We start from the raw sequence: 27,226 nt of genomic DNA on the forward strand, positions 1-27,226 counted from the left end.
AGCTGTATTACATATGTGAATCCTCTATTGCATCTTGGCCTTGTTGCCTACTGTCATGGATAGTCCCACTGAGGCTGTGGTACAGAATGTTTTTCTGTGATAGGCTTTTAGATACTGGGACCTTATGAAGTAGTTTTGCCTGAGAACCTTTTCTGTCAACTGATGCAAAAAAGTTTTCTAAAGTAAGACTGACAAAAACTAACTCAAATTGAGACTTTTTGTTTTCCTTTGCTTTTATTTTAGGTGTTGCATTTACTCTTGACAACTATAAGAACTTAGAAGCTTTATTTAAAGCCATATTGAGTAGCAAAGCCTTTGATCTAGAAGCAGATACTGCTTGACATCAAAAGTACTCTTGATCATAGGAGGACTGAAATGCCAGGAATCCCACAGTAGCAGTATTAAATACACATAAATGTATTGGGAGATTAGTGCAAGTGTGTCAGTTACATATCAGTGCAGTAGGAATGCTCAAAGGAGCTTTGAAATAAATTGTGTATGATTAAGTAACTATTAATTTAAGTCATAGAATCAAAGAATGGTTTGGGTTGGAAGGGGCCTTAAAGATCATCTTTTTCCAGCCTCCTTGCTGTAGACAGGTGCCTTTCACAAGACCAGGTTTCTCAAAGCCCCATCCAGCCTCGTCTTGAACACTTCTGGGGATGAGGCATCCACAGCTTCTCTGGGCAGCCTGTTCCAGTGCCTCATTACCCTCACGGTAAAGAATTTCTACCTAATCTAAACCTGCCCTCTTTGAGTTTGAAGTCATTCTCCCATGTCATTATCCCTACATGCCCTTGTAAATAGTCTCTCTCCAGCTTCCTTGAGCCCCTTTAGGTATATAGGTGCTATAAAGTCTCTTGGCTGAGTTGCTGGGTCGTGTTGAGCTTCTCATCCACCAAGACCCCCAAGCCCTTCTCCTCAGGGCTGCTCTAAATCCGTTTTCCACCCAGCCTATATTTGTGCTTGGTATTGCCCCAGCCCACATGTAGGACCTTGCACTTGGCCTTGATGAACTTCATGAGGTTCACAGAGGCCAACTTCTCAAGCCTGTCAAGGCACTTCTGGGTGGCATCCCATCCCTCCAGCATATTGACTGCACCACACAGCTTGGTGGTGTTGTTTCCAGAAGGATCTGCTCCATGATCTTGCCTTGCACAGAAGTGAGACTGACTGGCCTGTAGTTCCCTGAGTTTTCCTTTTTTCTATAAAAATGAGGGTTATGTCTCCCTTTTTCAGTCAGTGGGAACTTCACTGGACTGCTACAACTTCTCAGATATGATGTATAGTGGTTTAACCACCTCATCCACCAGTTCCCTCAGCTCCCATGGACCTGTGCATCTTCAGGTTCTTTATATGGTCTTGAACCTGATCTTCTTCTACAGTGGGCAGTTCTTCATTCTCCCCCTGCTTTTGCCTTCTGTGACTGGGGTGGTGTGGCTGGAACACCTATTGGTGAAGATGAGGTAAAAAAGTTGTTAACACCTCAGCCTCCTCCATGTTCCAGTTAACTGAGTCTTCTGTTCCCTTCTGAAAAGGGCTCACATTTTCCCTAGTCTTCATTTTATCACCAGTGTACCTGTAGAAGCTCATCTGACCTGTTGTCTCCTTGTAATGATTCACTTGCACTCAAGCCTGAAACTATTGCTTAGGTTTTATATTATGAAGACTGGAAAGGATCTTCCAGTATAGCAGTTGCATTCCAAGGTTATATGCAAGGATAAAGAATTTGACCGAGTTCTGCAGCAGAGCACATACAATTTGTTTGCAATGTCATAATTTATAGAGAAACAGTGCTGGTCACTGTTTACAGGTTTTTCTTTCAGCCACCAGGTTCTAGGAAGTACGTGGCTTAAATGCTGACTGGTGGTGGTTGGTGGTGGTCACTCTAAACATCAGCTCTTCCTCCCTCAGCTCTCTGTTGTTCCCATATGAAGTTCTCCCTCTGGTTTGTTATGGTTGAGTTGGCACGTTGTGTTTCTGACCCATGGTGGTTTTCTGTTTAGGCTGGATCAGCTTTGCTGTCTGCTGGTGCTGCTGATGTGCTGCTCAAGGAATGCTGAAGCCAGCCAAGGGCAGTTACCAACTGAATGGCTGCAAGAAGCTAAAGATTAGGATGCACATGGGTGCAAATTTCAGGCTTCCTAAATTCATGCATTTTACCTGTGGCAGGAGCAGAACAGTAAATTCATTTTCACCTTTGGGAGAGAAAACATTAGAGAGCTTGTTCCACCAATATTGATTGCTTTAAACATGTAATGATTACCTTGTTTTTCTGGCTAAACTTACAACTTAAAAAATCCAGCTGTTAATATCTTAGAAGGTTTAACAGCTTTATAACTGTATCATTAATTAAATTATTTTTAAATAATGCAAGTTGCATAGTTTTTGTCTGCTCTCTAATTATTTCAAATAACTGAATAATATATTGTATTGGATTTGACATGATTCAAGACTTTTCACTGAAGAAGAATGGTTAAGAGTAGCACAAAATGCTGCCTTGACCTTACCTTCAGATAATATTTTATTTTTGCTTTAACAGTTAATTGAATTGCTATGAAGTCATGAGCTTTGTATTTGAATAAAGCAAACTATAATGCTTTATACATTAACAATGCCATAATAGATGTACTTTGAATCCAGCCTTTCAAGGATGGCTTTACATGCATGTTTTAAATTTTTATGCTTGGAAAAATCAGCAGAGGGATTAAAAATAGCTCAAAAAACATCACACATTTGGCCATAGACTTCAGCAGTGGCCCATTGAGCACTTCGTTATCTCCAGTGCTATTTAGGTCTTGTTTTCTCTTCTGCAAAACATTCACATAGTTTTACACTTTCACTAACCAGAATGTCTGCTTCAGAGGTCTAAGATGTGGGAAACAGTGCACCTGCAAATTCCAGCCTTGGCATCAGTTATCAATTAACTTAATCTGCTTTTAAAGATACTTTTTAAAAATAGTTTCAGGAGGAGATAGAAAAGCACTAAAATGTTGAAAAGCTAGGAACCTGTAGCATTCCATGAAGACGGAGAGTACAGTGCTGCCAGGAGGCAATAAACGTTAATAGACTGGGAAAATGCCTGCATCCAAAAGGTGGAAGTTGAACAAGATCCTTGTTCACTGTACAGTTAGAGAAAGGTAGAGGTTGTTGGAGTTGCTGCTTCTGTGATAACTAGTTAAAAAGGTAGTTCCTGTTTGTACTATGTAAGTCTCATGACTTGCTCGTACTGTTTTTGTACTGCCATGGAGAACATAAATTCCAATTGCCATGTCTCTCAAGTGTATGAGCTCACTTGTATCTGACACTGATTGATTGGTAGTGCTGCCCTTCCTCCTGCAGTAGTCTCCTTGTTTATGTTCTCTGTGCTCTCTGTAGGGTTTGGGCTATTGTGAACTTGATGTTGCTGGAAGCAGGATTGATGGAAATTAGTTGGCTAGCTCATGAGTAGCCACCAAGCACCAGCATGAAGAAGAGACAGGGGACATGTGGTGTGTAAGAAGGAGAAAATCTAGTTTAATAGCACTGTGTGAGTTTAGCTTCTATGACTGCTCCCACAGCCTGTGAGCATGGGCTACCCTCTAAGGAATCCTTAGCAAGTACAGGGTATATTTGCAGCTCTGGGTCTATAAGATGTGGGAAAGAAGCTGGACAAATGGTATCTTCCTTTTTTCTTTCTCTTCCTTTGAGAATCTTGGTTAGAGCAGCAAGGATGCACATGAATGGATGAGACAGGCATGTTTGGAGCTTCCAAACATGTTGCAGTCCAGACTAGCTGCAGGCTGTACATCTGAACTGTTCTCTACCTGCCAATAAATTCAAAAACTGTGGTTCCTGTGATTGCCAGCGTGGTCTCTCCTAATGTGACAATAAACATTTAATAGCTTCTAGATTTCAGTTCAGTGTTAAGATGAATTCTTACTACTTTTTTTTTCCTTGGCTCCACTGATGTGCACAAGTTTAGAGGGAAGGGCTTCAGCTCAGAATGAGTTAAATCAAGCTAACAGTTTTGTAGCTTTGCTTAATGCCACTTTTGCTGATTGTTGAAGGCACTTGTCTTCAGTAGGTCTGTCAACTGTCTGATCCTAAGCCGCTAGCTAGAATGCTAAATGTAGGCTCAAGCTATTTCTGTCTGGAAGGACTGTGGAACTGCATTTGAGAGAGAACTGTGGAAGCAGAAAGGACTTGATTGTAGGCATTGTCCATTGGCATCCAGCAAAAGGAGTGCATGGAATAGCATAATTTGTGCAAAATGTGATAATTATCTTTCCTTTTTGTAAATTTCAGGTTGAATCTCTGAAGGATAGTAGTGGTCACAGAAGCTTGTGGGACACTGCAGATGGATCTTGGGAAGACTGTTGCTGCCTGAGTATTAAAAAAATAGTATTCACAAGAAAAAAGTGCTCTATTCCACTCTGAAGAGCAAAAGTGTGGCTATTAGATGGCTACTTTTTTTGCCAAGTGGCTGATTGTTAAAGCAGAAAAGACTTCTGCCAAAGAAGAAAGGAAATTGGATTCCTTCCATAGCTAGAATTGGGTTGCCCCAATTTATTTAGAAGTTAAAAAAACACTTTAATTATTACCTTATGCTTACTTCAGAAGAAATACTTTTAATAATCCCACACATTTGACCCGCTGCTAAAATTAATTGGGAAAAAGACTGTTTCATTTGCTAGTCATCCTTAATGAGCTTTTCACCTGATGTCATATTATTGTTAGTTGTGCAATAATTGAACTTGACAGAAGAATTGAGACTGAGCTGATGTACTGTTTCTATAAATTGCTGTTGCTCAGATCTTTGGAACTGCATTTCTCATGTCTTTTCACGGGGCAGGCATCTTTATTTCAAAAATAAATGTCAGATTAAATACTAGGAATGGCATTAATTTTGAGATAAGTCTCTACTCTTGCAGTTTGAGTATCCTGGTGACTGATTTCAGTATGTGAGTTTACTGCCTTTGAAATGGAGCAGTCCTTACATGTGATGTTTAGAGTTCAGGGGGATGCAGTGTCTGCTGAAGTCAGTTTGCATGCAAGCAGAGCAATTGCATGCAAAAAGTTGTGTTAGGATTCAGCAGGGGAAGGCTGAGTGCAGATGACCCTAAAAGAATTGTTTCAAACAATTGTGTTTCTTATTCATGGGAGTCACACTCCTCTTTTAAGCAAATTGCAACTAGTCACCTTTAACTTTCATTCACGTGCCAGGTTTGCTGCTAACTTAACGTTTTCCTTTCTTGAGCCCCAAAAGGAAAGGTGAGAGGGACTCGCGGGACATTAAATGCAATGTCAGCCCTCTGCTGTTGGAGTAAAAATGGATCCTGAAGTGGAAAGCTTCAGACTTCATTTACTCGTGTTTGTGACGTATGCTGAAGTATTTTGAGCTTTTTGTATGATAGGTTGTGTTTTTGATGGTTTAGTTGTTTCTTGTTTGTTTGTTTAAGGCTCTTTCTCAGATTCTTGACCAGAACTTTCTAAGACTTAAGACTTTAGGAATCTGGGGAATTCCCCCGTCTAGAGGGGGCAGTTTCAGTAACCTGTACCTCAACCCATGGAGTGCATTTCAGAACATTCTCATCCTGTGTTCTAACCAGTACTGGTGATGACTGTAGTGATGTTCCAAGTGCCTCCAACCCATCTTTGCTGCCTGTGCACTGCTCACTTGGGGCCAGTGCTTGCCGTGCAGGTTAGAGGTCAGTATCTATAATGAGGCATCTGCTCTTACTAGTCGTAGTAATGATAATATGTAACCTCACGGAAACAGGTAGGTCTGAGAAGTGCCATACTATTTCAGTAATGGTGAAGGACAAAGCAGTTGTGTTGAAACATGATTCAACACTCACCTCTTTGAAAGAAGCAAATGTACAGTCTGTCTGGGGATGCACAGTGTGATGTTGCATGTGCTGCATTGTCCAGAAATGTGTGTGCTTTGGGTAGCCCTTCTGTCAATGGCTGCATTCAGTCTTCCTTTTCTCAGGTGAATCGGGCATGTGAAAAAAAAATCATCCATCTGCTTGTTGAGGGAAGTTAGGTTTAAATATGAACTGGTGTAAAATGCATTACTGTTGGGGGACAGACATTACTCTCATAAATTGCTTTAGAAATTAAATAAAGATTGTTTCCAAAACTATGTATACATTCAGACATATTCCTGAAAAGCTTAGAAAATTTTCTTGGTGGAATATTGTTCTTAAAATTACCACACTAGGGTTGTTATACTATTAGGTACAAATATGTGTGTCTAATAGGACAGGTAAATTCATAAGCAGTATCATGTTCTACTACCTTCTTAACCCTCCTGTTTAAATTTCCCTTTTAGTGATTTTAATTCTGAGTAATAGCTCCTTTGACAAATTCCCTCCTACTTGAAGAAATGTGTTCACCTGTTACTACCTACTCCTTAGAAACATATCTTTCACATTATTAGTTACAATGGAAATGGAATGAATACTATATATTCTGTATGCTGTCCTATGTAGAAAAGTAAGGTTTTTCTTTTATTTCTGTTAATTGTTGCTAGTGTGTTTTACCTGTATGCAGCCAGTGCAAAAATATGTAGCATCAGGAGACCCGTCTTTGTCTTGGCTAGGGTTGAGATTGCTGTGCTAAACGCTTCTTTACTCAGCTTAGTGCAAGAGCTCAGTAATGTGATACACATCCCTAAACAAAGTTTAGTTTTTAGATATCTTTGAGAGAAAAATGATGATGTATAACAAGTAAAATTGCAGTGTAGACATGTAGTTCTGAACTGTCTGGGGACCTCTTATGGGCATAAGCACAGCTGTAATTTTGTGGCTGTACTGGGTTGAGACTGGAATGTATAATTCTGAGGATTTTTTTCTTTAAATTGCTATCTTTGTGCTAAACTAGATGTACACGTGAAATCAACAGAGTGCTGTTGGAGACTTCAAGTTATCAGTGTTGTGGTGCCATCTGTCTTAATTCCATAGCCCCTGGTACCCATGTTTTCAGCCCTCCTACAGTATGTCTTCCCTCATTTCTTCCAAATCTGCTCCATTTCCCTTCAGGAGTTTTAACTATACTCTCTCTCCTTCAGAAGATGTGTACCCTGTGAAAGAGTAGATCTTAATAAAGCAGTGAGTAGGAAGAAACTGTAGCAGACTCCCCTAAGTCTGCCTCCCTTCTGCTTCCCTGTCAGAGAAGGTGCTCCCTGTCCTGGCGCCCTCTGTGCCTTGCTGGATACTGAGGCCATCGTGGTGGCCTGGAGTAGCTATCCACTGCTTCCTGCCCTCTCTGTGAGTCAGAAAATGATGCTTTGCTGCCCTCATCCTGTACCGAGTAGCTGAGTACCAACACAGTGTCACAGCTTATGTTTCTGCTTCTCTGCATGGTCTGTCTCAGGAGGGTCCATGAGCAAAGTGATACTGACAGAAATCCCACCTTTGTTACAGTTCATAGGTTTCTGTGAATCTGCTGCAAACAATAGTGACTCAGACTCAAATGTGCAATGTTAAAATATGTTAAACACTCAGATAACCAAAGGGGGATTCTGGCTGGGTTGAACTAGCTTTCCAGTTTTCATCTAGGCATGCTAGCAGCCATGATGTTTCATGTGCCTTTAAAAGGTAAATAACACTGTAGTTGGAATCCTAAACCGCTGTTAAAATTGTTGTACTTTTAGTCAAAATATGACCTTGTTTTCAACCTTGATCTGTAGGGCACTTCTGTATTTAGTCTCACTGGGAGTCATGTGACCCTTTATATTACAGATTTAGCCACGTGTATTATTCCTTCAGGATCAAAGTGCTTCTGTAACAACATCACTGATTGTTGCCCTTGTTTTGTAGGCTGTGAAGATATTATTGCTGAGAGCATCTCACTGGACACCTTAATTGCCATTCTGAAGTGGAGCTCTCAGCCGTACGGTTCCAAGTGGGTACATCGCCAAGCACTACATTTCCTCTGTGAGGAGTTTACCCAGGTCATGACTTCAGAGGTCTTCTATGAACTCAGCAAGGACCACCTGCTCACAGCTATTCAGTCTGACTATTTACAGGTAACCTGCATTGCAGAGTACACCTGGTCCTGCTAGAAGGATGTATTATACCATTGCTAGAAATGCTTGGGAATAGTTAATTTTAAATTGTAGGCTGAAGCAGGCTTGTACACACTAAGCACTCCTTCTGTAATATGTAAAAAAATGAAATGGAAGTAGTGATTAAGGAGATTGTTTTGTTCTTGGCTTGTAACACAACCCAAATGTGGTATATGCTATTGCTTAGAAGTCTAATAATGGTTTATAAATGGATGCAAATTATTTTAAACAACACATTTCTGAACCTAACATTTGCCTTGCCTGTTCAAGAGATTTATAAAATTACGTGGTGGGAGTAGTTTTGCTGTAACAACACACATACTAATTTAGGGCAGTGGGAGCTAATAAACTAGAAATCAGAAAACTCGATTTATTTTTGTGGAGAGAGAAAAATACCTTCTCTGACAAGTATTGCAGAATTTAGGGGGTTTTTTGTGACTTGCCTTCAGTGATTGTGTGGTTTTAGGGAGAGAGAACGGTACTGGCCAATAAAAAGATTCTAGGTTTTTGCTGCTGTTTCTCTTCAGAGGAGATAGCTTTATAATGATTTTAATAATTTTTTATAGCTTAAAGATTACTAGATTTTTTTTTTTTAACTGCACTCATTTCAATCTTAATCCTTTATAAAAAAGTAAGTGCTAGAGATTATTTTAAGTGGTTCTTTTAAAGATTTGTTTACTCGAAACATTTCAGACATTACAGTTAACAGTAGTGTTGATCTTCCATAAGAGGTTATATTATGACTAAATTTCCTACCCTACTTGTTAAGAAATTACATAGATAAATTTTTTAGTACATGATTTTTTTTCTGTAAGAATGTTGAGTGGTCAGCACGTGTATAGGTATGAACAAAGCAAAGTTGTTTTAATTATAGTATTACTGAAAAATTTTCACATAGATTATAATTTAATAGAGTTGATTATTTTCATCATTTTTCAGGCTGGCAGATGCTGAATTTGTAATGTTAAACAAAAGTTCGAAACACCCAGAGGTAGAACTGCCCCTTTTAATTAAATTTAGTAATTCAAACTTTATACCTATAAGTTTCCATACTAAATAAAATTCTTCCTTCTGTGGAAAACTTCTTCCTCTTCCTAGGGATTCAGTAAATAATATGAATCTAGAAATTATGGTGGTGATATACCAGTAGTACAGCTTAAAATATTAGGAGAAGGTGGTAAGCAGATCATAAAGTGCAAATACTTCATGCTTTGGTACAGCTGTGTTTCTTTAGAGCTGTAAAAGACCTGTGATTTTTTTTTTCTTTTGTGTATGTGTATGTGACATTAAATTAAGCATATACAGATTACTGACTTTCTGTTTCTACAGGCAAGTGAACAAGATATTCTTAAATATCTGATTAAATGGGGAGAACACCAATTGATGAAGAGGATAGCAGATCGAGGTGAGGATCCTTTGAACCATGCAGTACTAAACCAAATAAACCAAAATTTATGGCAGTTCTATTTTGTGAATCGTCTGTCACATAGGGAAATTCAGTCTACTTTGTCCATAGTACAGTCAAAACAAAGCAAATGCTCTTCCTTTCTTTAAAGGTTTTGTTATCTAAAAAATGAGAACACAGCATTCTGAGGGAGATGGGATTGTTTAGCCTGAAGAAGAAAAGGCTTAGAGGGGATCTTAGCAAAGTCTATAAATATCTAATGGCAGGAAGCAAGGAAAATAGAGCAGCACTCTTCTCTAGGCACCCAGGACAAGATGAGGCATTAACTGAAATACAAGAAACTGTGAAGATGGTCAGACACTGGCACAGGTTGCCCACATTAGTTGTGGGATCTCCATCCTTGGAGGTATTCACATCCCAACTGGATGCAGTGAAGGGCAGTGTTCTGTGCCTTAGCTGGGGAGGTGTGGGAAGATGGTCTTGGTTGTGACTGAACTTCTAGAGGTCCTTTCAGTCTCTATGATTGTCTGATTTGAAGTCTGGTTGGTTTCCTGTTGGCTCAGAATTATTTTTCTTGTAACTAATTCATCACATAAAAAACCCTGCAGTATCTTCTTATGCAGGCTTCTCACAGCAGTCTTAGTTTAATATGTCAGCCTTTCACTTCAGTTTGTGTGTCTCTCTCACAGGAATCTGGTAGAGAGAAATAAGCCAACAAGTGGCACCAGTGTTTTCCCTAAAGTAGATGTAAATATATTTTTATGAGCCTAGAGTGGTAACTTCAAGGGCAATCTCACACGTGTTGGATATGGAAAGTAGGTTAAACATATATTTCCCAAATAACAAATATAAGGATCTTGTAGTTCATCTGCACTACAAATGTCAGTCACATAGTGCCGCAAGAGGAACAGAAAGGGAAGAACCTGCCAGAGTGAAAACAGAGCACTACTGGTGTGACTACTGTCTTGGGAGGGCTGGCCATGCTTTTGAAATCCACTGTTACTGCTTGCAATACAACTGCTTTGTCATGGACATGTTTTACGAAATGCAACAAAAAGTTAGTTAAAGGATGTGCTTCTAGTGACCTGAGTAAGTATTAACCTATTGCCAAAACAAGATTTTCCAAGTGTTTGTCCTAGGGCACATTGGAACATAATGGAGCCAGTTAAACAGTAACAGACCTGGACTGGGGCAGAAGCTGCTCCTTTGGGAACACTGCACAGCTTCTTTCTCTGGCATTCATTAAGTAAACAGCTCACTTCTCTTATCTGGGATCATCAGATAACACAATAAGCAAAAGCAGAAATAACAGTGATGCCACATTCTGTCAGATTAGGGGCAGATTTAGTCTAGTAATTTCATCTAAATTCCTCAGTGGCACTCCTTATATTGCAGCTCTGAATGTGTGATGGTGTCACTAAAATGCCACAATGCATTAGAGAATGTAATGAGCTGTGAACAAAAGTTGAGCTGCATGTACCAAGGGAGGGTGGGTATGTTTGACAGGTTCCCTCAGAGAGGGAAGCCAGTCAAATTCAGGTTGGTCACAGTACCTAAAATACACATGTGGGTATATGGTCATCTTGCTGTCTCAAGGAAGATACCCACTCCTGGCACAGATAGGTGTCCTGTGATCCTAAGAGCAATTGGAGTGGGTTTGACATGTTACTGAGGTGGGTTACACAAGGAAGCTAGAATAATGTATCCCTGAGGACTCTTCAGACCTTGATTTGTAGAAAGTGTCTTTGAAAACTGCTGGGGAAAGGGAAAGGAGCTACAGGAGAGAGACCTTGTGGGAACTGCTAGCAGGGAGGTACAAATGTTTTCATAGCATAGCTCTTAATAGAGCTTTCCAAGTGTTTATCCCAAGTGTTATCTTTGTATTTTCTGCCTGGCTTACACTTTGAAACTGGCAGCTGTGCAAATGACCTGTGCTTGTATGAAATGAACTTCTCTGTGGATGCTTCATATAAGATTTCAAGGCATGAAGTAGAATCATGGAATCATTTAGATTGGAAGAGACCTCCAGGATCATGGAGTGCAACCTTTGACCAATCACCACCCTGTCAACTAGACCATAGCACTAAGTGCCATGTTCAGTTGTTAGTTTTGTGGAACAGTGCTGATGAGCACTATTGATATAAAATGAGAGGTTTTTTTCCTTTTCTATCACTTCCTGTACGCCCTGTACCTCTCGCTATCCTCTTTAAACTTTCTCATGTAAACTTAACATGTCTCCTTCCCACAGAGCCTAATTTACTCAGTGGTACAGCTCACAGTGTGAATAAAAGAGGTGTGAAGAGGAGAGATCTTGACATTGAAGAGCTGAGGGAGATCCTGTCTCCACTTCTACCTTTTGTCCGCATTGAGCACATCTTACCCATGAATAGTGAAGTACTGAGTGATGCAGTAAGTCAGTAGTCTCATACAAATACCATCTCTGGGTTCTTTGTACTTCACATGTTACAGTGTTCAGGTGTGAGGGTTTTTTTGCTTTGGTGGGTGTTGGTTTTGTTTATTTATTTTAAAGATTAACTTCTAAAATGTTATCATTGAGAGTAATAGATGTATAGCACTTTTTCTGGTTAGATTTTGTGTCCTTTAAATCTATCAGAAGGCTAAAGAAAAATCAGTGGTGTAAGGATTCAGTGTAAAAAATGCATTTATTGCAAGTTTTTACCATATTAATATTTTAAAAAACATGAAACTCTTTCTTGATTCTTAAAGATGAAGAGAGGCCTGATTAGTACTCCTCCTTCAGACATGCTACCAACATCAGAAGGTGGAAAGTCAAATGCCTGGCTGCGGCAAAAAAATGCTGGAATATATGTGCGGCCAAGACTGTTCTCACCGTATGTGGAGGAGGCTAAGGTAATATCAGCAACACGTGACTGTTCTCAGATTGGAGTCATCAGGGGGTTCTGTAAACAGGGAAAGATTTTGGTGTGTTTTGTGTCTCTTTACATGTACTGGCCTAAAATACTAACATTTTCAATTTAACAAGACTTACAAGATTGATCATCAGGCTCAAGTTTCTAGAACTGGTCAGAAAAATTTCAACAAAATTTTTTTTTGTCGAAATTGAAATGTTTGCGAGACAGATCTTGATGAAATTCCACCGGAAACAAAGCAGCGTTCTGAGGGAAACCTCCCTGGTTTCCAGCCAGTTTGCCGGCCCAGCTCCTCGGCAGCCCTCCTGGCAGGCGGATGGCAAGGTGAGAGCCTGAGAGTCCCAGTCTGCAGCTAGTCAGCAACCTTGGTGCCAGCTCTTTCAGGCTCCCCAGCTCCCACCAGAGCTGGGTGGGGAACTGCTATTCGGCACAGGACTGATATTTCATCTTCTTGTTTGAATCAGAACATACCCAAAAATCTCGTGATCCTCCACAAAATGGGATGAATATCCTGTGTCTGATTTGAATGAAGTCCTTTGTTTCCCTCTCAGGCAGTTGCTTCCCTATTTAATTTCTTGCATGAGCACTGTCAAGGTGAAGATCTTGTAGCATCTCTGGTGGTGAGTTTGGTGTCAGGGTGGAGATGGTGCTGCGTGGGGCAGGAACGTGCCGCGTTCTGTTTGGCAGAATGGGAGCCTTTTGTGTCACTGACTAATGCCACCACTTCAGGGTGCTCTGACTTGTGGGCTTGAGAGTCCCAGCAGTGCAGGTGACAGCAGAACAAGAGGGTTAGGTGAAGCTGTGCACATCCACATCACCTACAGACTCTGACCTCTGCTCTGGTGAATTTGGAGCTTTGACCCTGTGCCTAAGAGAGAAAATGTTTTCTAAGGGTATGAGTTGTTGTTAATGTCCTCTGTGAGGGAGGAGAAGAAATAAAACTACTTTGCATTTTGGGCACAGCAGTTAGAGAGCAACAAGTGGCACTAAAACAGCAAAGGAACACTAGCTGGTTAAAATGTTCTCTTTGTATCTTGGATTGCTAAAACTAACAAAAATGTGATAAAAGCTGTGACTCTTAGTTTTCAGGTATATGCCATGGGAGTGCTTTAGTAGTTATCCAAAGTAAAAAGTGCATTCTAACACCTCCCATACCTGTGTCAGGATTCCTGCTTGTTAGTATTGGTGTCATATTATGCTGTCAATATTTTTTAAAGCATTATTGGCTTTTTAACCTTAGAGGGAGGACTCTCATACATAGTCTCTGGTAACTTTACTCCTCCTGTTTAATTTATTAGTAGTAGTTTAATTATTGTAAAAGGAAAAAATTGTGAATGAGTGGTTTTTGATCTTTTTTTTTTACTCCCCTAGTAGTCTCCCATTTTTTGAAATAAATTCATTTAACTTCAAGTAAGAATCTTTAAAGGGTAGGCATAAATCCTTTTTTATTCTTTAAGATGTCTAAGGGAATGATGTTTCATTTTCAGGCTAGTGCCTTCTACTCAATGGCACAGAAAGTTGAGACTCATAGGCAGTAATTGTGTAAGTCCAGGGTGTCTGCCCTCGAGAAGGTCAGTTCTAATCTGACAGGTTAAAATAAACAAAGCATCCTTCCCAAACTATTCTCCTGCCTACTCTTAGCTCTGAAACTCAACTATGATCATGACTGGAAAATGGAATAGAAAATGCTGATGAAAAGCCAGATATTGTTTGTGGCCTGACAAAGTGACTGTGGTGTAGACGTGGCTGGCCTTGTGTCGCTGGGGCTGTGCTCGCAGCAGTGGCAGCGGGGTGTGTGCGGTGCCTTCACGAGGCTCTGGCGGCTGTCGTTGCAGTCTGTGCTGGACGAGATGATGGTGGAGCAAACCGACCTCGTTCGCTTGCGGATGGTGCGAATGTCCAACGTGCCTGACACGCTGTACATGGTGAACAACGCGGTGCCGCAGTGCTGCCATGTGATCACCCACCAGCAAGTCAGCACTAACCAGACCAGTCCTCCCTCAGTTATAGCCAACGAGATCCCAGGTGAGCTCTGATCGCTTCCCGTGCCAAGTGATCTCCTGGGAGTGCTTGGGGGCTTGGGCCTGGGGGGAGTGAGTGTCAGTTATTGAACTTTGTTTCCTCAGAGACTAGTTCTGCACCAGGAATAGTCCTTTTGCTTTGGTCTATCCTAAAGACATTAACTGGTTTTGGATGGCAGAGTAACAAGTTAGAAAACAAAACCCTTGGACTGGTTAAACACAGTAGAACACTTGCTGGAGCCTGGCTCTCTATTCTCAGAATTTTCTACCGAGTTCTCAGTTTTATACAACCAGTTGTCCAATATAGATAAGATCTGTGGGTCTGGAAAATTTCTTTTAAAAATCAAAAGCCAGAGAACATAACTTGTAAGGAAATCAGTTGAACTCAGTTTGCCAGGAAAGTACTGGAAGTAGGCACTCAAAACACATTTACTTCAATTTACCAAATCCACTTTAGCTTTGAAGTCAAACTAACTTGATTCCTTGTGGAAGAGTGTGTCAGAGTACGTTTTTATAGGCTCAAGTAAATATGGCCTCTCTTGACTTCAGGATGATTGGTGTGACATTCCCCATAGGCAAGCCAGAAAAGTACATACTAAATATATTTTGTCATTTATGCATATGATCTTCTGGTGTCAGACTAGGGGAATGTATCTAGTGGGGTTCCTAAAGCATCTAGCACTTCTCGCCTTTCCGCTGTCCTGTTAATACTTGGTGTGCACAGAGAATGCACTGGCAAAACTTGAAACTGATGACAAGTTGGAAGGGTTAGTGGATGTTTTGGAGGACAGGATTAGATAGCTAAATTATAATATAATTATATTATATTATATTAAAAGATTAAATTTTAATTCAGTGAAGGAAGTGGTAAACGCTGTGCCTATGACATTCCCCATTTTATAAGCTCTTTGTGTATCAATTATGTCTCTCTTCAGTCAACTATGTTGAAAGGAAGTAGATATAAACTATTCTTATAGATGGTAGAGCCAGGACAAAAGAAATGGAGTGAAATTGCTGCAAGAGAATTTAATTTGTGGTGTTAGGAAGATTTGAAACACTGTTTAGCTATAAGATTTCTAGGAAAATTTGTAGAATGGTTTTGATCTGTTTGCTTCTTGTGGTCTGGGAAGAAACTTGGTAAAGCCTAGAAGGAGCTTTTGAAAACTTACTGTTTGAAAAATTCGATAAAAATACCAATTGCTTCTTTAGAAATTTGGAGCTTTCAACAAAACTGTGGCATCTCAACAGTGCATTATAGTACTTAGACTTCCCTCCCCAGAAAAGCATAAATATACTTACCATTAATTGAATATAAACTATTTAATATAAGATAGGACTTTGATAACACTTTGCTCAATCTTAATTTCCAAGGAAGTTGAGAATGGCAGCAGGTTCTCAGAGGTCTTTACTGTTTTGCAAAAGTTCTCATGTTCTTAAAAAATACTGGCACTGTTGGCAAGCATGAGACATCTTGACCAATCTGAAACTCCCCTGCAGCTTTGTTCTGTACAATTTAATAGGTAGAAATTATTGCCAGCCCTTTGATTTGAGCATAGATACGACTCTGAGCCTGGCCAGTAGTTGGAGGACAGGAATTGTGTCCTGGCAACTGTCTGCCTTGCTTAGTCCTGTAATTAAGCAAAAGAATTGATTGTTTTGCCAATGCCTTTTTGCTAGAATGAGCAGATGGGGCCCAGTTAATTTGAGGAGATTAAAGCCTGTCCCAAACTCTAACTTGTACAGAAATCCATCCTGGAGCATAGATGGAGCACAGGGGGTATAGGGGGAGAGCTGGGCAGCATCGCCTCCATGGCTCTTGGGCTCAGAACAGGGGGTGCTTCACAGCTCGGCTGTTCTCCATCTGTCCCTGGCTTCTCCCTGGACCCACTGCCTGAGGACTGGATTTGCACAAACCTGCTGGCAGCATGTTATAGTGCTCTTTCTGCAGCACTATTGTAAAATGAGTTCAGCTGAAGCCTGTTCTAATTTGAGGCCAGGTTCTGCAAGTGGTTGGGTTTCCTTATGTATTTTCCAGTTTCCGTTTGAATTAGAAATCTTGCAACTGAGAGAATTGTATTTTTTTATATACATAATCTTTCTTGCGTGTGTTTCACATGAATAATAGTAAAAAAAACCCCAAAAAACAACGAAACCAGAAACAAACCAGGGTTTGCGAAGACAGCACTTTTTAATGAAAACCTTATGTCATTTTTATGACTACTAGTTTGGAGAACTGCTTCAGACTTCTCTTAAATCCTTTTCTTTAAGTATTAGCAAAATACTGGCTATAGCTAAACATCTGGCTGCTAAACCAGGATTTTTCAGAAGAATTTAAGTGGAGGGTAGCATGGAAGACTTATTTACAAGCCTTGAAGACTGGTTAGAATGGGTTCCTTCCCGCCCCTCCCAGTACAGGAACTCCATTGAGGGGGGGAATATTTTGCACTACATATACTTCTCCTTCATGTACCAATGTAAACTTTGTGAAATTGGGACCAGTTGTAGTTGTGTGGTGTTGGGTTTTCTGCTTCTCTGTAATGCAAATGTCTTTTCACACTGTTCTTGCTGTCTGATCTGTTTAATTTTTGTGAGCTTTCAATACGGACATCTGGTCATGGTAATACATAACACTTGTAAAGCTAGTGAAGGATCAGACACCAGGACTTACACACTCAGAGATCTGGATTTATCTTCTCTATTATATGCACATTTTCCTCAGGACAGAAACACCCCAGAGAAATATCATTCATCATCAAACAGCAGTAAGAAGTGGCATGAGAAAGTTTTGCAACAGGATAAATACCCAAAATTATATATTACTTTCTTTTGGAATGGTTTTTAAAACATTATTTCAATATGACTGCATAAAACAACATAATTTTAACAGGTTTTTGTTGGCTTACAGTTTGTGTAACTTTTGTAAAATGCTCTTTCTCTAGTTACATACTGGTGTTATGGTCTTGTGATTATTGAGCTGCGTTAGAAGTATGAAGTGTATGCCAAAAAAATCAATGAATTCTTGGCCTGTACAATTCATGAGGGAACATTCAGTTGTTATTTAAGATATCCTGCCCCCACCTCAAATCATGGAATTCCTGCATCATAAGGGGTTTACAGAGAAGGCTCTATTTGTGGCTCATTCTAGCAGAAGCTGGAGAAGTGGTGTATGTTTTTATCATTCATATGGTGTGTGTTATCCCATGTGGCTTAATGATGCTCCGTGGAACATGTGTAAGTTGAACAGTTCTTGGCAGCATGCTTCTTAAAGAAAAAAAAGCCAAGGCAGCCTGATGTTAGATTTTTTTTTCCTTCAGAGTAAATCTAACCGTTGCAATCAAACTTACTGTCTCACAGTTGAGAAGAAGGAGTCTCTCTTATCCCTACCCCATTCTGTTATCCCTCCAGTTCCCAATCTCCTGGTTGTGAAAGAGATGATCAAGCGGCTGCAGGAGCTGCGCCACACCGAGCAGGTGCAGAGAGCCTACGCCCTGAACTGTGGGGAAGGCGCCACTGTCAGCTACGAGATCCAGATCCGCGTGCTGCGGGAATTTGGGCTTTCTGATGCTGCTGCTGAGCTCCTGCAGGTATGAAGAATGGCTGTGCAAGACCATGAAGGGACTTGATTGTGTGCTCTGCAATAGTATGCATGCAGGTGCACAAGTGCTTTGAAATGCCTGTGTGACTGTCCAGGTGCAAATGCCAGTTGCATTTGATGTGTGTGATTTTATAAACCTGTAAGTGCCATGTATAAATAGTTTTCTAAAGAGTCATTGCCATTCAGGAGGCTCTTATTGACACAGATTTTGGGGACAAAATAGAACTGCTAAAGAGAGAGTTGATGAGAGCAGTAGAACCATAACTTGAAGCCCAGGTTATTATTTATTCTTAGAGAAGAGAAAAAGTGCTAACTAATACTGTAGGTCTGCACAGTACATGTCAGAACTGGGAAACTGAAAATACCTCTTCTGTTTATACACTGCTGCTAAAGCAAATGCATTTGTTGGTCAGCTTACAGTGAATCTGATGCTTCATATTTAAAAAAAAACCCAATCTATTTTGCATGGTTGCTGCAGTCACCTTGAGCGTTGGCGGGCTCGTAGATACCACAACCAGGCAGTTACAGTACTGGCATGTTTCTGAGAGTGTTAGTTCGGGAGATTTTCTAGATGGCTTCCTGCTTTGTCTTTTTACATGCTGGGTTTTTTACCTTTGCAGAATCCTCACAAATTCTTTCCTGATGAGCGCTTTGGGGATGAAAGCCCACTGCTGACAGTGAGACAGTCTGGACGATGTCGTGTCAACAGCACTCCCACTGCAGAAACCATGTTTACAGAACTGGACTCTTTCGTGGCCTTCCATCCACCACTGCCCCCTCCTCCACCTCCATACCACCCACCAGCAACTCCTATTCATAACCAGTTCAAAGTGGGCTGGAAACAAAGGGTGCCGAGTCAACATCCTTCCCGTTCCTTTTCTTACCCCTGTAACCACTCGCTGTTCCACTCGCGGACAGCCCCCAAGGCTGTGCCGCCTGTGTACCTGCCCGGCGTGAAGGCAGCGCCTCCCGACTGCACCAACACTGCGGCCCTGGGGCGGCAAACGGTGGCGGCGGCAGCGGCAGTGATGGCAGCGGAGAAACAAGTAGTAAGTATTGGGATTCCTCCTCTTCTGCCTATTTCTGGCCACTCAAAGTACCTCATCGAAGGAGCTGGGGAGAATTGTTATGATGAAGTAACTTGGGTTTGTATGAAAAGAGCATCTTTATCAGTTAGGAGAAGGTTTTTCTACTGAACTGTCTGTCAGTATTCTCTATCCCAAAGACATGCCCTAATCCCTGGGAGAATGAATGTTCCAGGGGCAGGAGCATTGTTGGAGGGGCAAATGGCAAGCTCAGGAATCTTCTGAAATCATAGAAGCACAGAATATCCTCAGTTGGAAGGGATCCATAGGGTCTGTTCCAGTGCCCAACCACCCTCTGGGTGAAGAACCTTTTTCTCATATCCAACCTAAACCTCCCCTGACACAACTTGAGGCCGTTCCCTCAATCCTGTCAGTGTCACCACAGAGATCAGTGCCTGCCCCTCCTCTTCCTCTCAAGAGGAAGTTGTAGACTGCAGTGAGGTCTCCCCTCAGTCTCCTCCAGGCTGAACTGACCAAGTGACATCAGCCACCCCTTGTGTGGCAAATGTAGTTTGCTCTACACCAAAACAAAGCATAAGCCAACTTCAGTAGTGGACTGCACACTGTAATTCACAGGTAGAAGTAGTGGGGATATTTTGGCTCTTCACAGGTAAGTAGTCTGAAGTAAACAGGTTGCCTTTATACGCATGTGAAGAGTGTGAAAGCTTTACAGCTGAGAAATACTTGAAAAGGAATTGGCAAGCAGAAATTGGTAATTGCTGATACAAAGGGGTTTGTTACAGCATTTAAAAGTAGTCATTATAGTTGCTGAACTACAATATGATGCAATAAAAACAATGAAATATAAGATACTCAGTAAAGACATAGCTTTGTGAAGTACAGGAAGTGCAAAATGAAGAATTGGGTAATTTATTTCTGCACTGAAAAAACTGTCAGTGCATAGTTGTGGCACATTAGATGCAGATTTGAGCATCGAGTTCTGATTGGAAAAATGGATTTTATTTTCTTCCCATTAGCAACTGTCTTAAATATATTGCACTTCTTTTTCTGTTTTAGAGTAAAATATGAAATACGTAAAAAACATTAGAAATGTGTGCCATTGTTTGTTCAAAAGTGGGGTTTGTAGCATGTCACTCTCCTTTGATCAACAGACTTCCCTAAGGAAACTGTATAGTAACCTTTTTCATCTCAGAAATATTTCTGCTAGAATACGTCTATAAATAATGCAAGGGGGAGCATAGGCTTAATATAGGTGATACTTTTGTTCTGTATTCTTTCTGCAATTTGTGAGTTACTGTTAATCAATGATTACTAAAGTTGCTTTCATGAAAAATGATAAATGTGAGTAGAAATTCTCACTCTTCTGTCTGGAAGGCTGTAATATGAGCAATTCTGCACCGAGGCAAGCATGGGGTAGGTGGAGAAGAATGCCATGCAACAGCTTCCACGTACTCTCTGGATCTAGTCAGCCCTGTAACTGATGCTCCCCCAAGCCCTGAGGCTGTCCTGGACACACGTGGCTGTCTGGAGTTTACTTACTTTGAAATGGGGAATGCAGGCAGAAGGGTTGTGTCTACAGTGATGGCACGTGTGTGTCATGGCTTCTCTGCACTGGAACTGTGTGCTTGACAAACCATTTGTTGGGCTCTTGTTTAGTTTGAAAATTGTAAGTGGCTGAAAGCAGGCCTGCCTTTAAGAAGTTCAGCAGTACAGTGTCCTTTACTGCACGTTGAAGGCAAGATGAATTTAAGAAGAGCTGTATTTGTGACACAACAGCTTCATGAAGTAAAGAAGCAGGAAGGTGAAGGTTGGTGGATAGATGTTTTCTTTAAACAGTGCAGGAAACTTGCAGGCTGAAGTTGGCAAGACAAAAGTAGATTAAGTAAATGCCATTTTGAGTTACAAAAACCATCCTAAATACAGTTTGTGTTTAGCTTTTGTCTTTGTTTCCATGGACCAATTTCTTCTCTTTTCCAGTGCACTCAGCCCTTGCTAAATGAACTGATGCCAGACATCGCCATGGGTGTGTCAGCAATGTCTTTGAAAGACAGAAGATTACCAGAGCTCACGGTGGACACGGAGCTAAGCCAGGCGGTTACAGAGGTAGGGCCCGGCCCGCCCCAGCACATTTCATGTATTCAGAACAGACACATGCCTACTTCTCGGAAAAAACATGCAATAGAGCAAAAAATAGATGCTCGAGAAAACCCCCAGGAGTATCCTGACTTCTATGACTTCTCTAATGCTGCATGCAGACCCTCTACTCCAGCACCCAACAGGCACAGTCCTTCACCTTCACAAGGCATTTATTTTGGCCCAGATTTGTACAGCCACAATAAGGCATCACCAAGTGGCTTAAAGTCAGCCTATCTGCCTTCCCAGATATCTCCTAAAAAGCAAGAGGATTCTAGGAGGGAATACCTGCTCTCACAAGATGGGCATCAACACAGGCAAAAGAATGAGCCAATACACCTCGATGTCTTAGAACAACCTCCCCAGCGACTGGACTTGGCCCTGGCTACCCAGGAAAATGCTGGCAGTGGCCCTGTTCACGTCAGGGGAAGAACAAAAATGGAAACGGATTTAACCTATGGGCTAACCTCCAACAGACCTTCACTCTCTGCCTACAACTCTGACATGCCAGAAGAGAGACCCAGTAGGAGACTGGCAGATGATGAGCCATTGGAACATGGAGCACAGAGGAGCGCAGATTTGGAAAGGGAAGATGGCGTAAGCAGAGGAAGGAGGTCTCCAAACAAACCAGACTTCCTGTACAAAAAATCTGCCCTATGAAAGCAACCTCCACTATTTCTCTGTGCCTAAGAGTTGTAAACATCCCATTCCTTGCAACTTTTGGCCTGACTTCTGTCAGAGAAATTCTTTCATGCCAGCAGAAAAATTCAGCTTTGCTCACTTCTTTTGTACATACATTGCTTTATTAGAGACAGCATGTTATCAGTTTGGTTTTAATGCTGCTTCTGGTTTTATTTTGTTGCAACTTTTTTTGGAGCAGATTTAATTAAGCCTTTTAGAAAAAACAGAAACTGGTACCTTTTTTCTACAACCTTGTAGCCTTTTGCACCTGTACATCTATTTTAGTGTATTAGTTTTGTACTAATATGTTAAACTTTAATGTCACATTTAAAGGACTGTATTTTCATACTTTTGCATTTACCCTTTCACGTGCTGATTCCTTATGTGCATTGGGTTGCACATTATGAAATGTATTTTCTTATGAGATAATAACAACACGTTTATTTTTTAATTATAGGAATTCCAAAGAACAGCACATCAAAAAACCTACATTTTTAGTTAGATTTTTTTTGTTTGTTTAGATTGAAATCTTCCTGATTTTTACGACTATGGCAAGAATCCAGTCTAATATTTTGTTTGAAATGTTCTGGCAGCTGGTCTTTTCTTTATATAGATAGCAAACCCACTTCAAGAATTATATTTGGGATTTTAAGACTTCAGAAGGATATTTAGGAATCCAAATTCCTGTGAAATTCACTGGAATATGACAGTTTGAGTCTGTTTAGTTCTGCTTTGGCTGTGACCATGGAGGACTTCATGATCACCTGGAAGCACATACTAGACAGACCAGACTTGTTGATTTGCCCATTCAGAAATAAATCTAGAAATGCTATTAGGAATTATAGTGATTACTTGTTCTTCCAGCTGCTCATCCGTGGGTAAGCGAAGACCAGATGAGCGGATTCCTGCTAACTCGTGGAGCGTCAGGAAGACGAAGCATAGAACCTTTGCTGTTGCCTGAACACGTGGGAGGGTCCCCTCCCCGGCGGTGCCAGCCCATGGCCTTGCTTTCTTCTGCCTGTGGCTACAAAGGGCTCCAGCCTCAGTGACTCGCTCAGTGTTCCTTACCTGGCCTCACGTGGCGCTGGCTCCACAGGTGCAGCTGTTCCGTGAGCGGAATCCAAGGGAAGAGTCACTGCTTGAGCATCACCACACGTGTGAAGCTTTGGCGCTCTTAAATTCCACCTCCATTGCCTGGCTTTGCTTTTTGAAAGCACAGAAGTGAGATTCCCCTGTTAACAGGATGTGAGGAGGGGAGGATGCTGCTCCGGGCTGGCTCCTGCCCTGGAGCGGGGTTCAGCAGAGCACCAGGGGAACGGTTACAATTATGAGGTGCATCCTTAATACTCACTGTGCAGTTTTAACAAGAAATTCATTGCATTCAGGATAGGGATCTGATGCCACTGCAGAGTAGTGCTTGCTGGTAAGGTCCTGTTTGGGGAGGTTAAATGCAGTTTCTATAATGAGTTTCCCTATAGCAGAAAACTATAGTCCCAGGTGTGACCTAAGGACTGCTTTAAGGTTAGGTTGAATTGTTTCCTGCAGCTCAAAGTGCTTAATACTGTTTAACAGAATTCTTGCTGCAACTTTACTTGTGGTTTTAGTTGATGGCAGATTCTTACCTAATGTGTTTCATTAAAGTATGCAGGGCCTGGTAACAACACAGTGCTACTGAAATATATTGAATACTGCATTTCCAAACTACCAAATAGCTTCTAGACAAATGAAGATATGGGTCTTTAAACCAATAAACCCTGTGTCTCCTGCAGACACATCTATAGACCTGCTTCCATGGTAGCTCTGCAGGTGCTCCTTTTGAGATGCAGCCATGGAAAGCATGGTGTAGGATTGGAGCAGTAACTTAGCTAAACTGTGCAGGTGCTGTGTCTTGTGGGTGGGGGGAGGTTTGGGGTTTTTTTCCCCTCTGTCAGCTTTTTTAATCTTGTTTTTTGCCCACAGTCAAGGCACTGGGTGGTCCTGGCTTCATCACCCATCTGTGGGATTTCCATGGGACTGTGGTGTTGAACATTTTTAAATGCAAGAAGGTGTCAGTGGGGGGATGGTGCTGCTGCAGAGTAAGGGGCTGAGGCTCATTGGGTTTCTTCTGAAGATTTGAGCACGGTGCTGTCTGACTGCGTAGCTCCAACCGCACACGAGGGTCTCATCCTTACAAGCATCAGACCAGCTCACTAGAACCAGTAACTTTCATCACACACACAAGAACCCTGAAACTCCCTGGACTTGGATCATGTGTGTGTTGGCAGCTTAATTGCTAAGAAATTACAGCTGTCCTCAGAAGACTGATTATTCTCAATATCTTTACCTAAAACTGATAGATGTACTTCAGGAAAACTATTTTAGTTATCATAGTTTGGTGTGGCACTGTGTACCTGAATAGAGGTGAGACCGAGATCTACAGATAGAACTTTAAAGCTTGAAATTTAGGGGGGTTGTGGCTGATGAAGATGAGAAGTTTTGGGCTTGTGGTTTGAGGAAAATCATGAAATGCTTTGCTTTGGAATAAGCTGGTGAGAAATGCCTCGGGGGAGGACACATCTGCGTTTTAGAATACAAAATTGCTTCTGAAGTCTCAGGAACTGAGCAGTATTAAAAAAAGAAGGAATAAAAGTAGATGCAGAATGAAAGACAAGTCCTTCTGAGGCCACAAAGACAATCAGGCCATGCAGACAATCCGTGTTTTCACTTGTATATTTTGAATTGGGAAGAAGATGGCAGCTAAGGGCAACTGGTCTGAAGTGGAAAATAAGGATTTCTTGAATTACTGGAACTGTATTTTTGTACTCCAGAGCAAGATTCCCTACTTAGGATGTGCAGAGGGAGGGGTGAGACCATTTTTCATGGCAGCATTATTCAGAAGCCAGTGTTCATCCTACATCTCACTCGCACAACACACGTACCTGTGCTACCTGCTACTCCTTGTTCTCTGTCTACTGAAACTTTGGTGCAGAAGCTCCTTGTTTACATTAAGCACTTTCTGATTAGGCTGGAAATTGACACCTTTACCTTCTATAAATTTGATGGAGATTACAGATTATTGACTATTTTGCTTGAGGATAGAGGTATAAACATTGTTTTCTTGAATGGGGGAGACTCATGCTCCTTGTTCTTATTAAAAGAGAGAGCTCAGACTTGGATTTAGTGAGCAACATGCAAAAAGGTCTTATTCCCCTTTCCCCAAACCCAACTCCTCTTTTCCTTAATATATGGATGAATAACTTAATTCCTGAAACACATTCTTCCTTTGAAACGTTTTGTTGTTCCACAGAATTATTGTAGTTGTGTATTAGTAACTGCTGTGTTGATTGGCAGTTTCTTGTTGTATTTTTCCTGTTCTTAAGGATTTTCACTTACGAAAACTAAGGCTGTGGCCACCTGTACTTGTAAGCTTGGGTTTTGGTCCCGGAATGTCCCAAATGTATGTCTTAGGGGTTTCTTTGGTTTGGGTTTGGGGCAGGGGGGCTAGGGGGGTTGGGTGTTCTATTTGGGTTTTTGGTTTGGTTGTTCTTCTGGGGGTTTTTTTGAAAGAACACTAATGCTGTTTGAGGCACTGTTCTTCTAAGAATTCTATGCTTCTATGGTAGAAGTGCTGAGCCCTGCTGGATGCAGGGAACAGCTTAGAGGAAAACTTGTAAAACCGCATTTGGGGTTTCTGTAATTAACTGTACTGCCAGAAGGCAGCCCTGCCCTTGGCAGTGTTACGGATTTGTTTCTTGTCCTTGTGTTGTTACTGGTATAAAGTCAAGTGCCTTCAATGCTAAAGGCTCAGAAAACTTTCTTAAACTGACTTCATGTCCTATGCAAGTGTTTTTTCTACAACCTGCATAACCAGTACTTTGTAAAACTTGTTTACGCTTCAATTGTACATAGTGTTTTTTAAAAAAAAGATGGTATTTTTATTTAGGTACCTCCAAACTTGAATTCTAGTCTTGTGTGATGCATTGTAAAACAATACATTTCTCTTTTGAGTACCATTACAGTTGTAAAAAGGTTTTCACTGGTTCTATTTTTCTACTGTTGCTGAGAAGCATGTAACACTGACTTTATCCTACATATAGTTGGCATTTCAAATAAATGGCTTGTATAGAACGTGGTTGTTGTGTGGCTGCTTCCCCTGAGCTGCTGCTGCCTGGCTGCACCCGCGACCCTGCCCTGCTCACTCCAGACTGCAGTGACTGGGGCCGGGGAAAGGAGCCCAGCCATACAAACAGAAAGGCACCGTCCAAGTACAAAGACTCCTCAAACTGACAAGGTTTGTTCCTGCTGGGGAAAAACGGCGCACAGTAATGCTGTGTGAACACCAAAGCCATGATATAAACCAGTGTAAAGGAGGGACTGGAAATTAGTCACTCTGATCAGGCAGTTATTAAAAATGAAAAGCATTTCAGTAAAGTAGTTCTGTGAGTTCTGGCTAGAGCCTAATTGCCTGAGACCATGCCCTGTGAAAGGCAACAGGGCTGCTCAGAGCTGGGGCTGCGAGGGGCAGCCCTGGGTCCCTATTCATTTTCTCATCAGAGCAGCTGGACAGATGTGTTCAGTACCAGCATTCCTGGGTTGCAGTTTTCCTGCTGACTATTCCAGCTGACTGTTCAGTACATCTCTTTCACAGAAGTGCCTCACTGCTTCAGTTCAGAAGTGTCATCTGGCCACTTGCCTGGTCTCGCTTTGATGTACGAGAGCAAAATACTGCGAGTTACATCCTGGCACAGAGCGCGGGTGGGTGAGGAGAGGGAGAACTGTGTGGTCCTACATGTCACCTTTCCTCCCACACCCAGGAAGATGAGTTCTAGGAGCTTCCTAAATTAGACAACTTTAACATTTTTTGTTATAGGCTTTCTGTCACTCTGCAACAGTGCTTCTGAGCCTGCTAACCTCAGAGGAGAGCATGCCAGGTGTCTGCTAAGGGAGGCTTTAGGCATTGGAAAGGGGGACTGTTGGGGCCGCATCCCTTGGGGTGAACCCTGCTTCAGTACAGGCTGATGCCAAGAATGGACAGTGCTCATGGTCAGTGCTGGCCCTGTGCTGTGCAACTGGAGCTACAGGAATTCCACATTTGAACTCCTCACTCTTCCATCACTGCTGTATTTTCTCAAGCACAGCAAGGCTTGTGCTGGGCCATAAAGCATTTCTGTGTGCACTGGGGCCTTTCCCTGCTTTTTTATTTCCTGCAGAAGACACAATTGCCTTTGGTATCCTCTCCCCAACCCCTTCAGTGAATTACAGAAACTGCAATACCGGGGAAACATGACCCCATCCTGCTCTAACAGCAGGCTGCAATCCCTTGTTTCACACCTGCATCAGGGAGAAACAAAGATCTAGGAATCCTGGGCTTGACTGGGCCCCCACTATATATGTACCTTGGTGGCTTGGCTAACACGTCATC

The 27,226-nt window shown here is 41.6% G+C and overlaps 1 protein-coding gene across 3 annotated transcripts in view; it reads left to right on the forward strand.

Moving 5' to 3' along the window:
* The window catches only part of BTBD7 (BTB domain containing 7), a 61,361-nt gene extending 35,429 nt beyond the window's left edge, over window positions 1-25,932 (forward strand). For 2 of the 3 annotated variants that reach the window (XM_048307800.1, XM_048307801.1), the window contains exons 4-12: window positions 7,806-8,014; window positions 9,383-9,458; window positions 11,707-11,867; window positions 12,186-12,329; window positions 12,560-12,673; window positions 14,185-14,374; window positions 17,776-17,954; window positions 18,586-19,014; window positions 20,989-25,932. In XM_048307800.1, the coding sequence (XP_048163757.1) occupies window positions 7,806-8,014; window positions 9,383-9,458; window positions 11,707-11,867; window positions 12,186-12,329; window positions 12,560-12,673; window positions 14,185-14,374; window positions 17,776-17,954; window positions 18,586-19,014; window positions 20,989-21,804 (2,318 nt within the window). In that variant the 3' untranslated portion in view covers window positions 21,805-25,932. The remainder of the gene's footprint in view (window positions 1-7,805; window positions 8,015-9,382; window positions 9,459-11,706; window positions 11,868-12,185; window positions 12,330-12,559; window positions 12,674-14,184; window positions 14,375-17,775; window positions 17,955-18,585; window positions 19,015-20,988) is intronic. The other variant, XM_048307802.1, reaches the window with a different exon arrangement.
* The last annotated feature ends 1,294 nt before the right edge of the window (window positions 25,933-27,226 follow it).

This window comes from Corvus hawaiiensis, chromosome 6 (assembly GCF_020740725.1).
Source record: "Corvus hawaiiensis isolate bCorHaw1 chromosome 6, bCorHaw1.pri.cur, whole genome shotgun sequence".
Taxonomy (NCBI): Eukaryota; Metazoa; Chordata; class Aves; order Passeriformes; family Corvidae; genus Corvus; species Corvus hawaiiensis.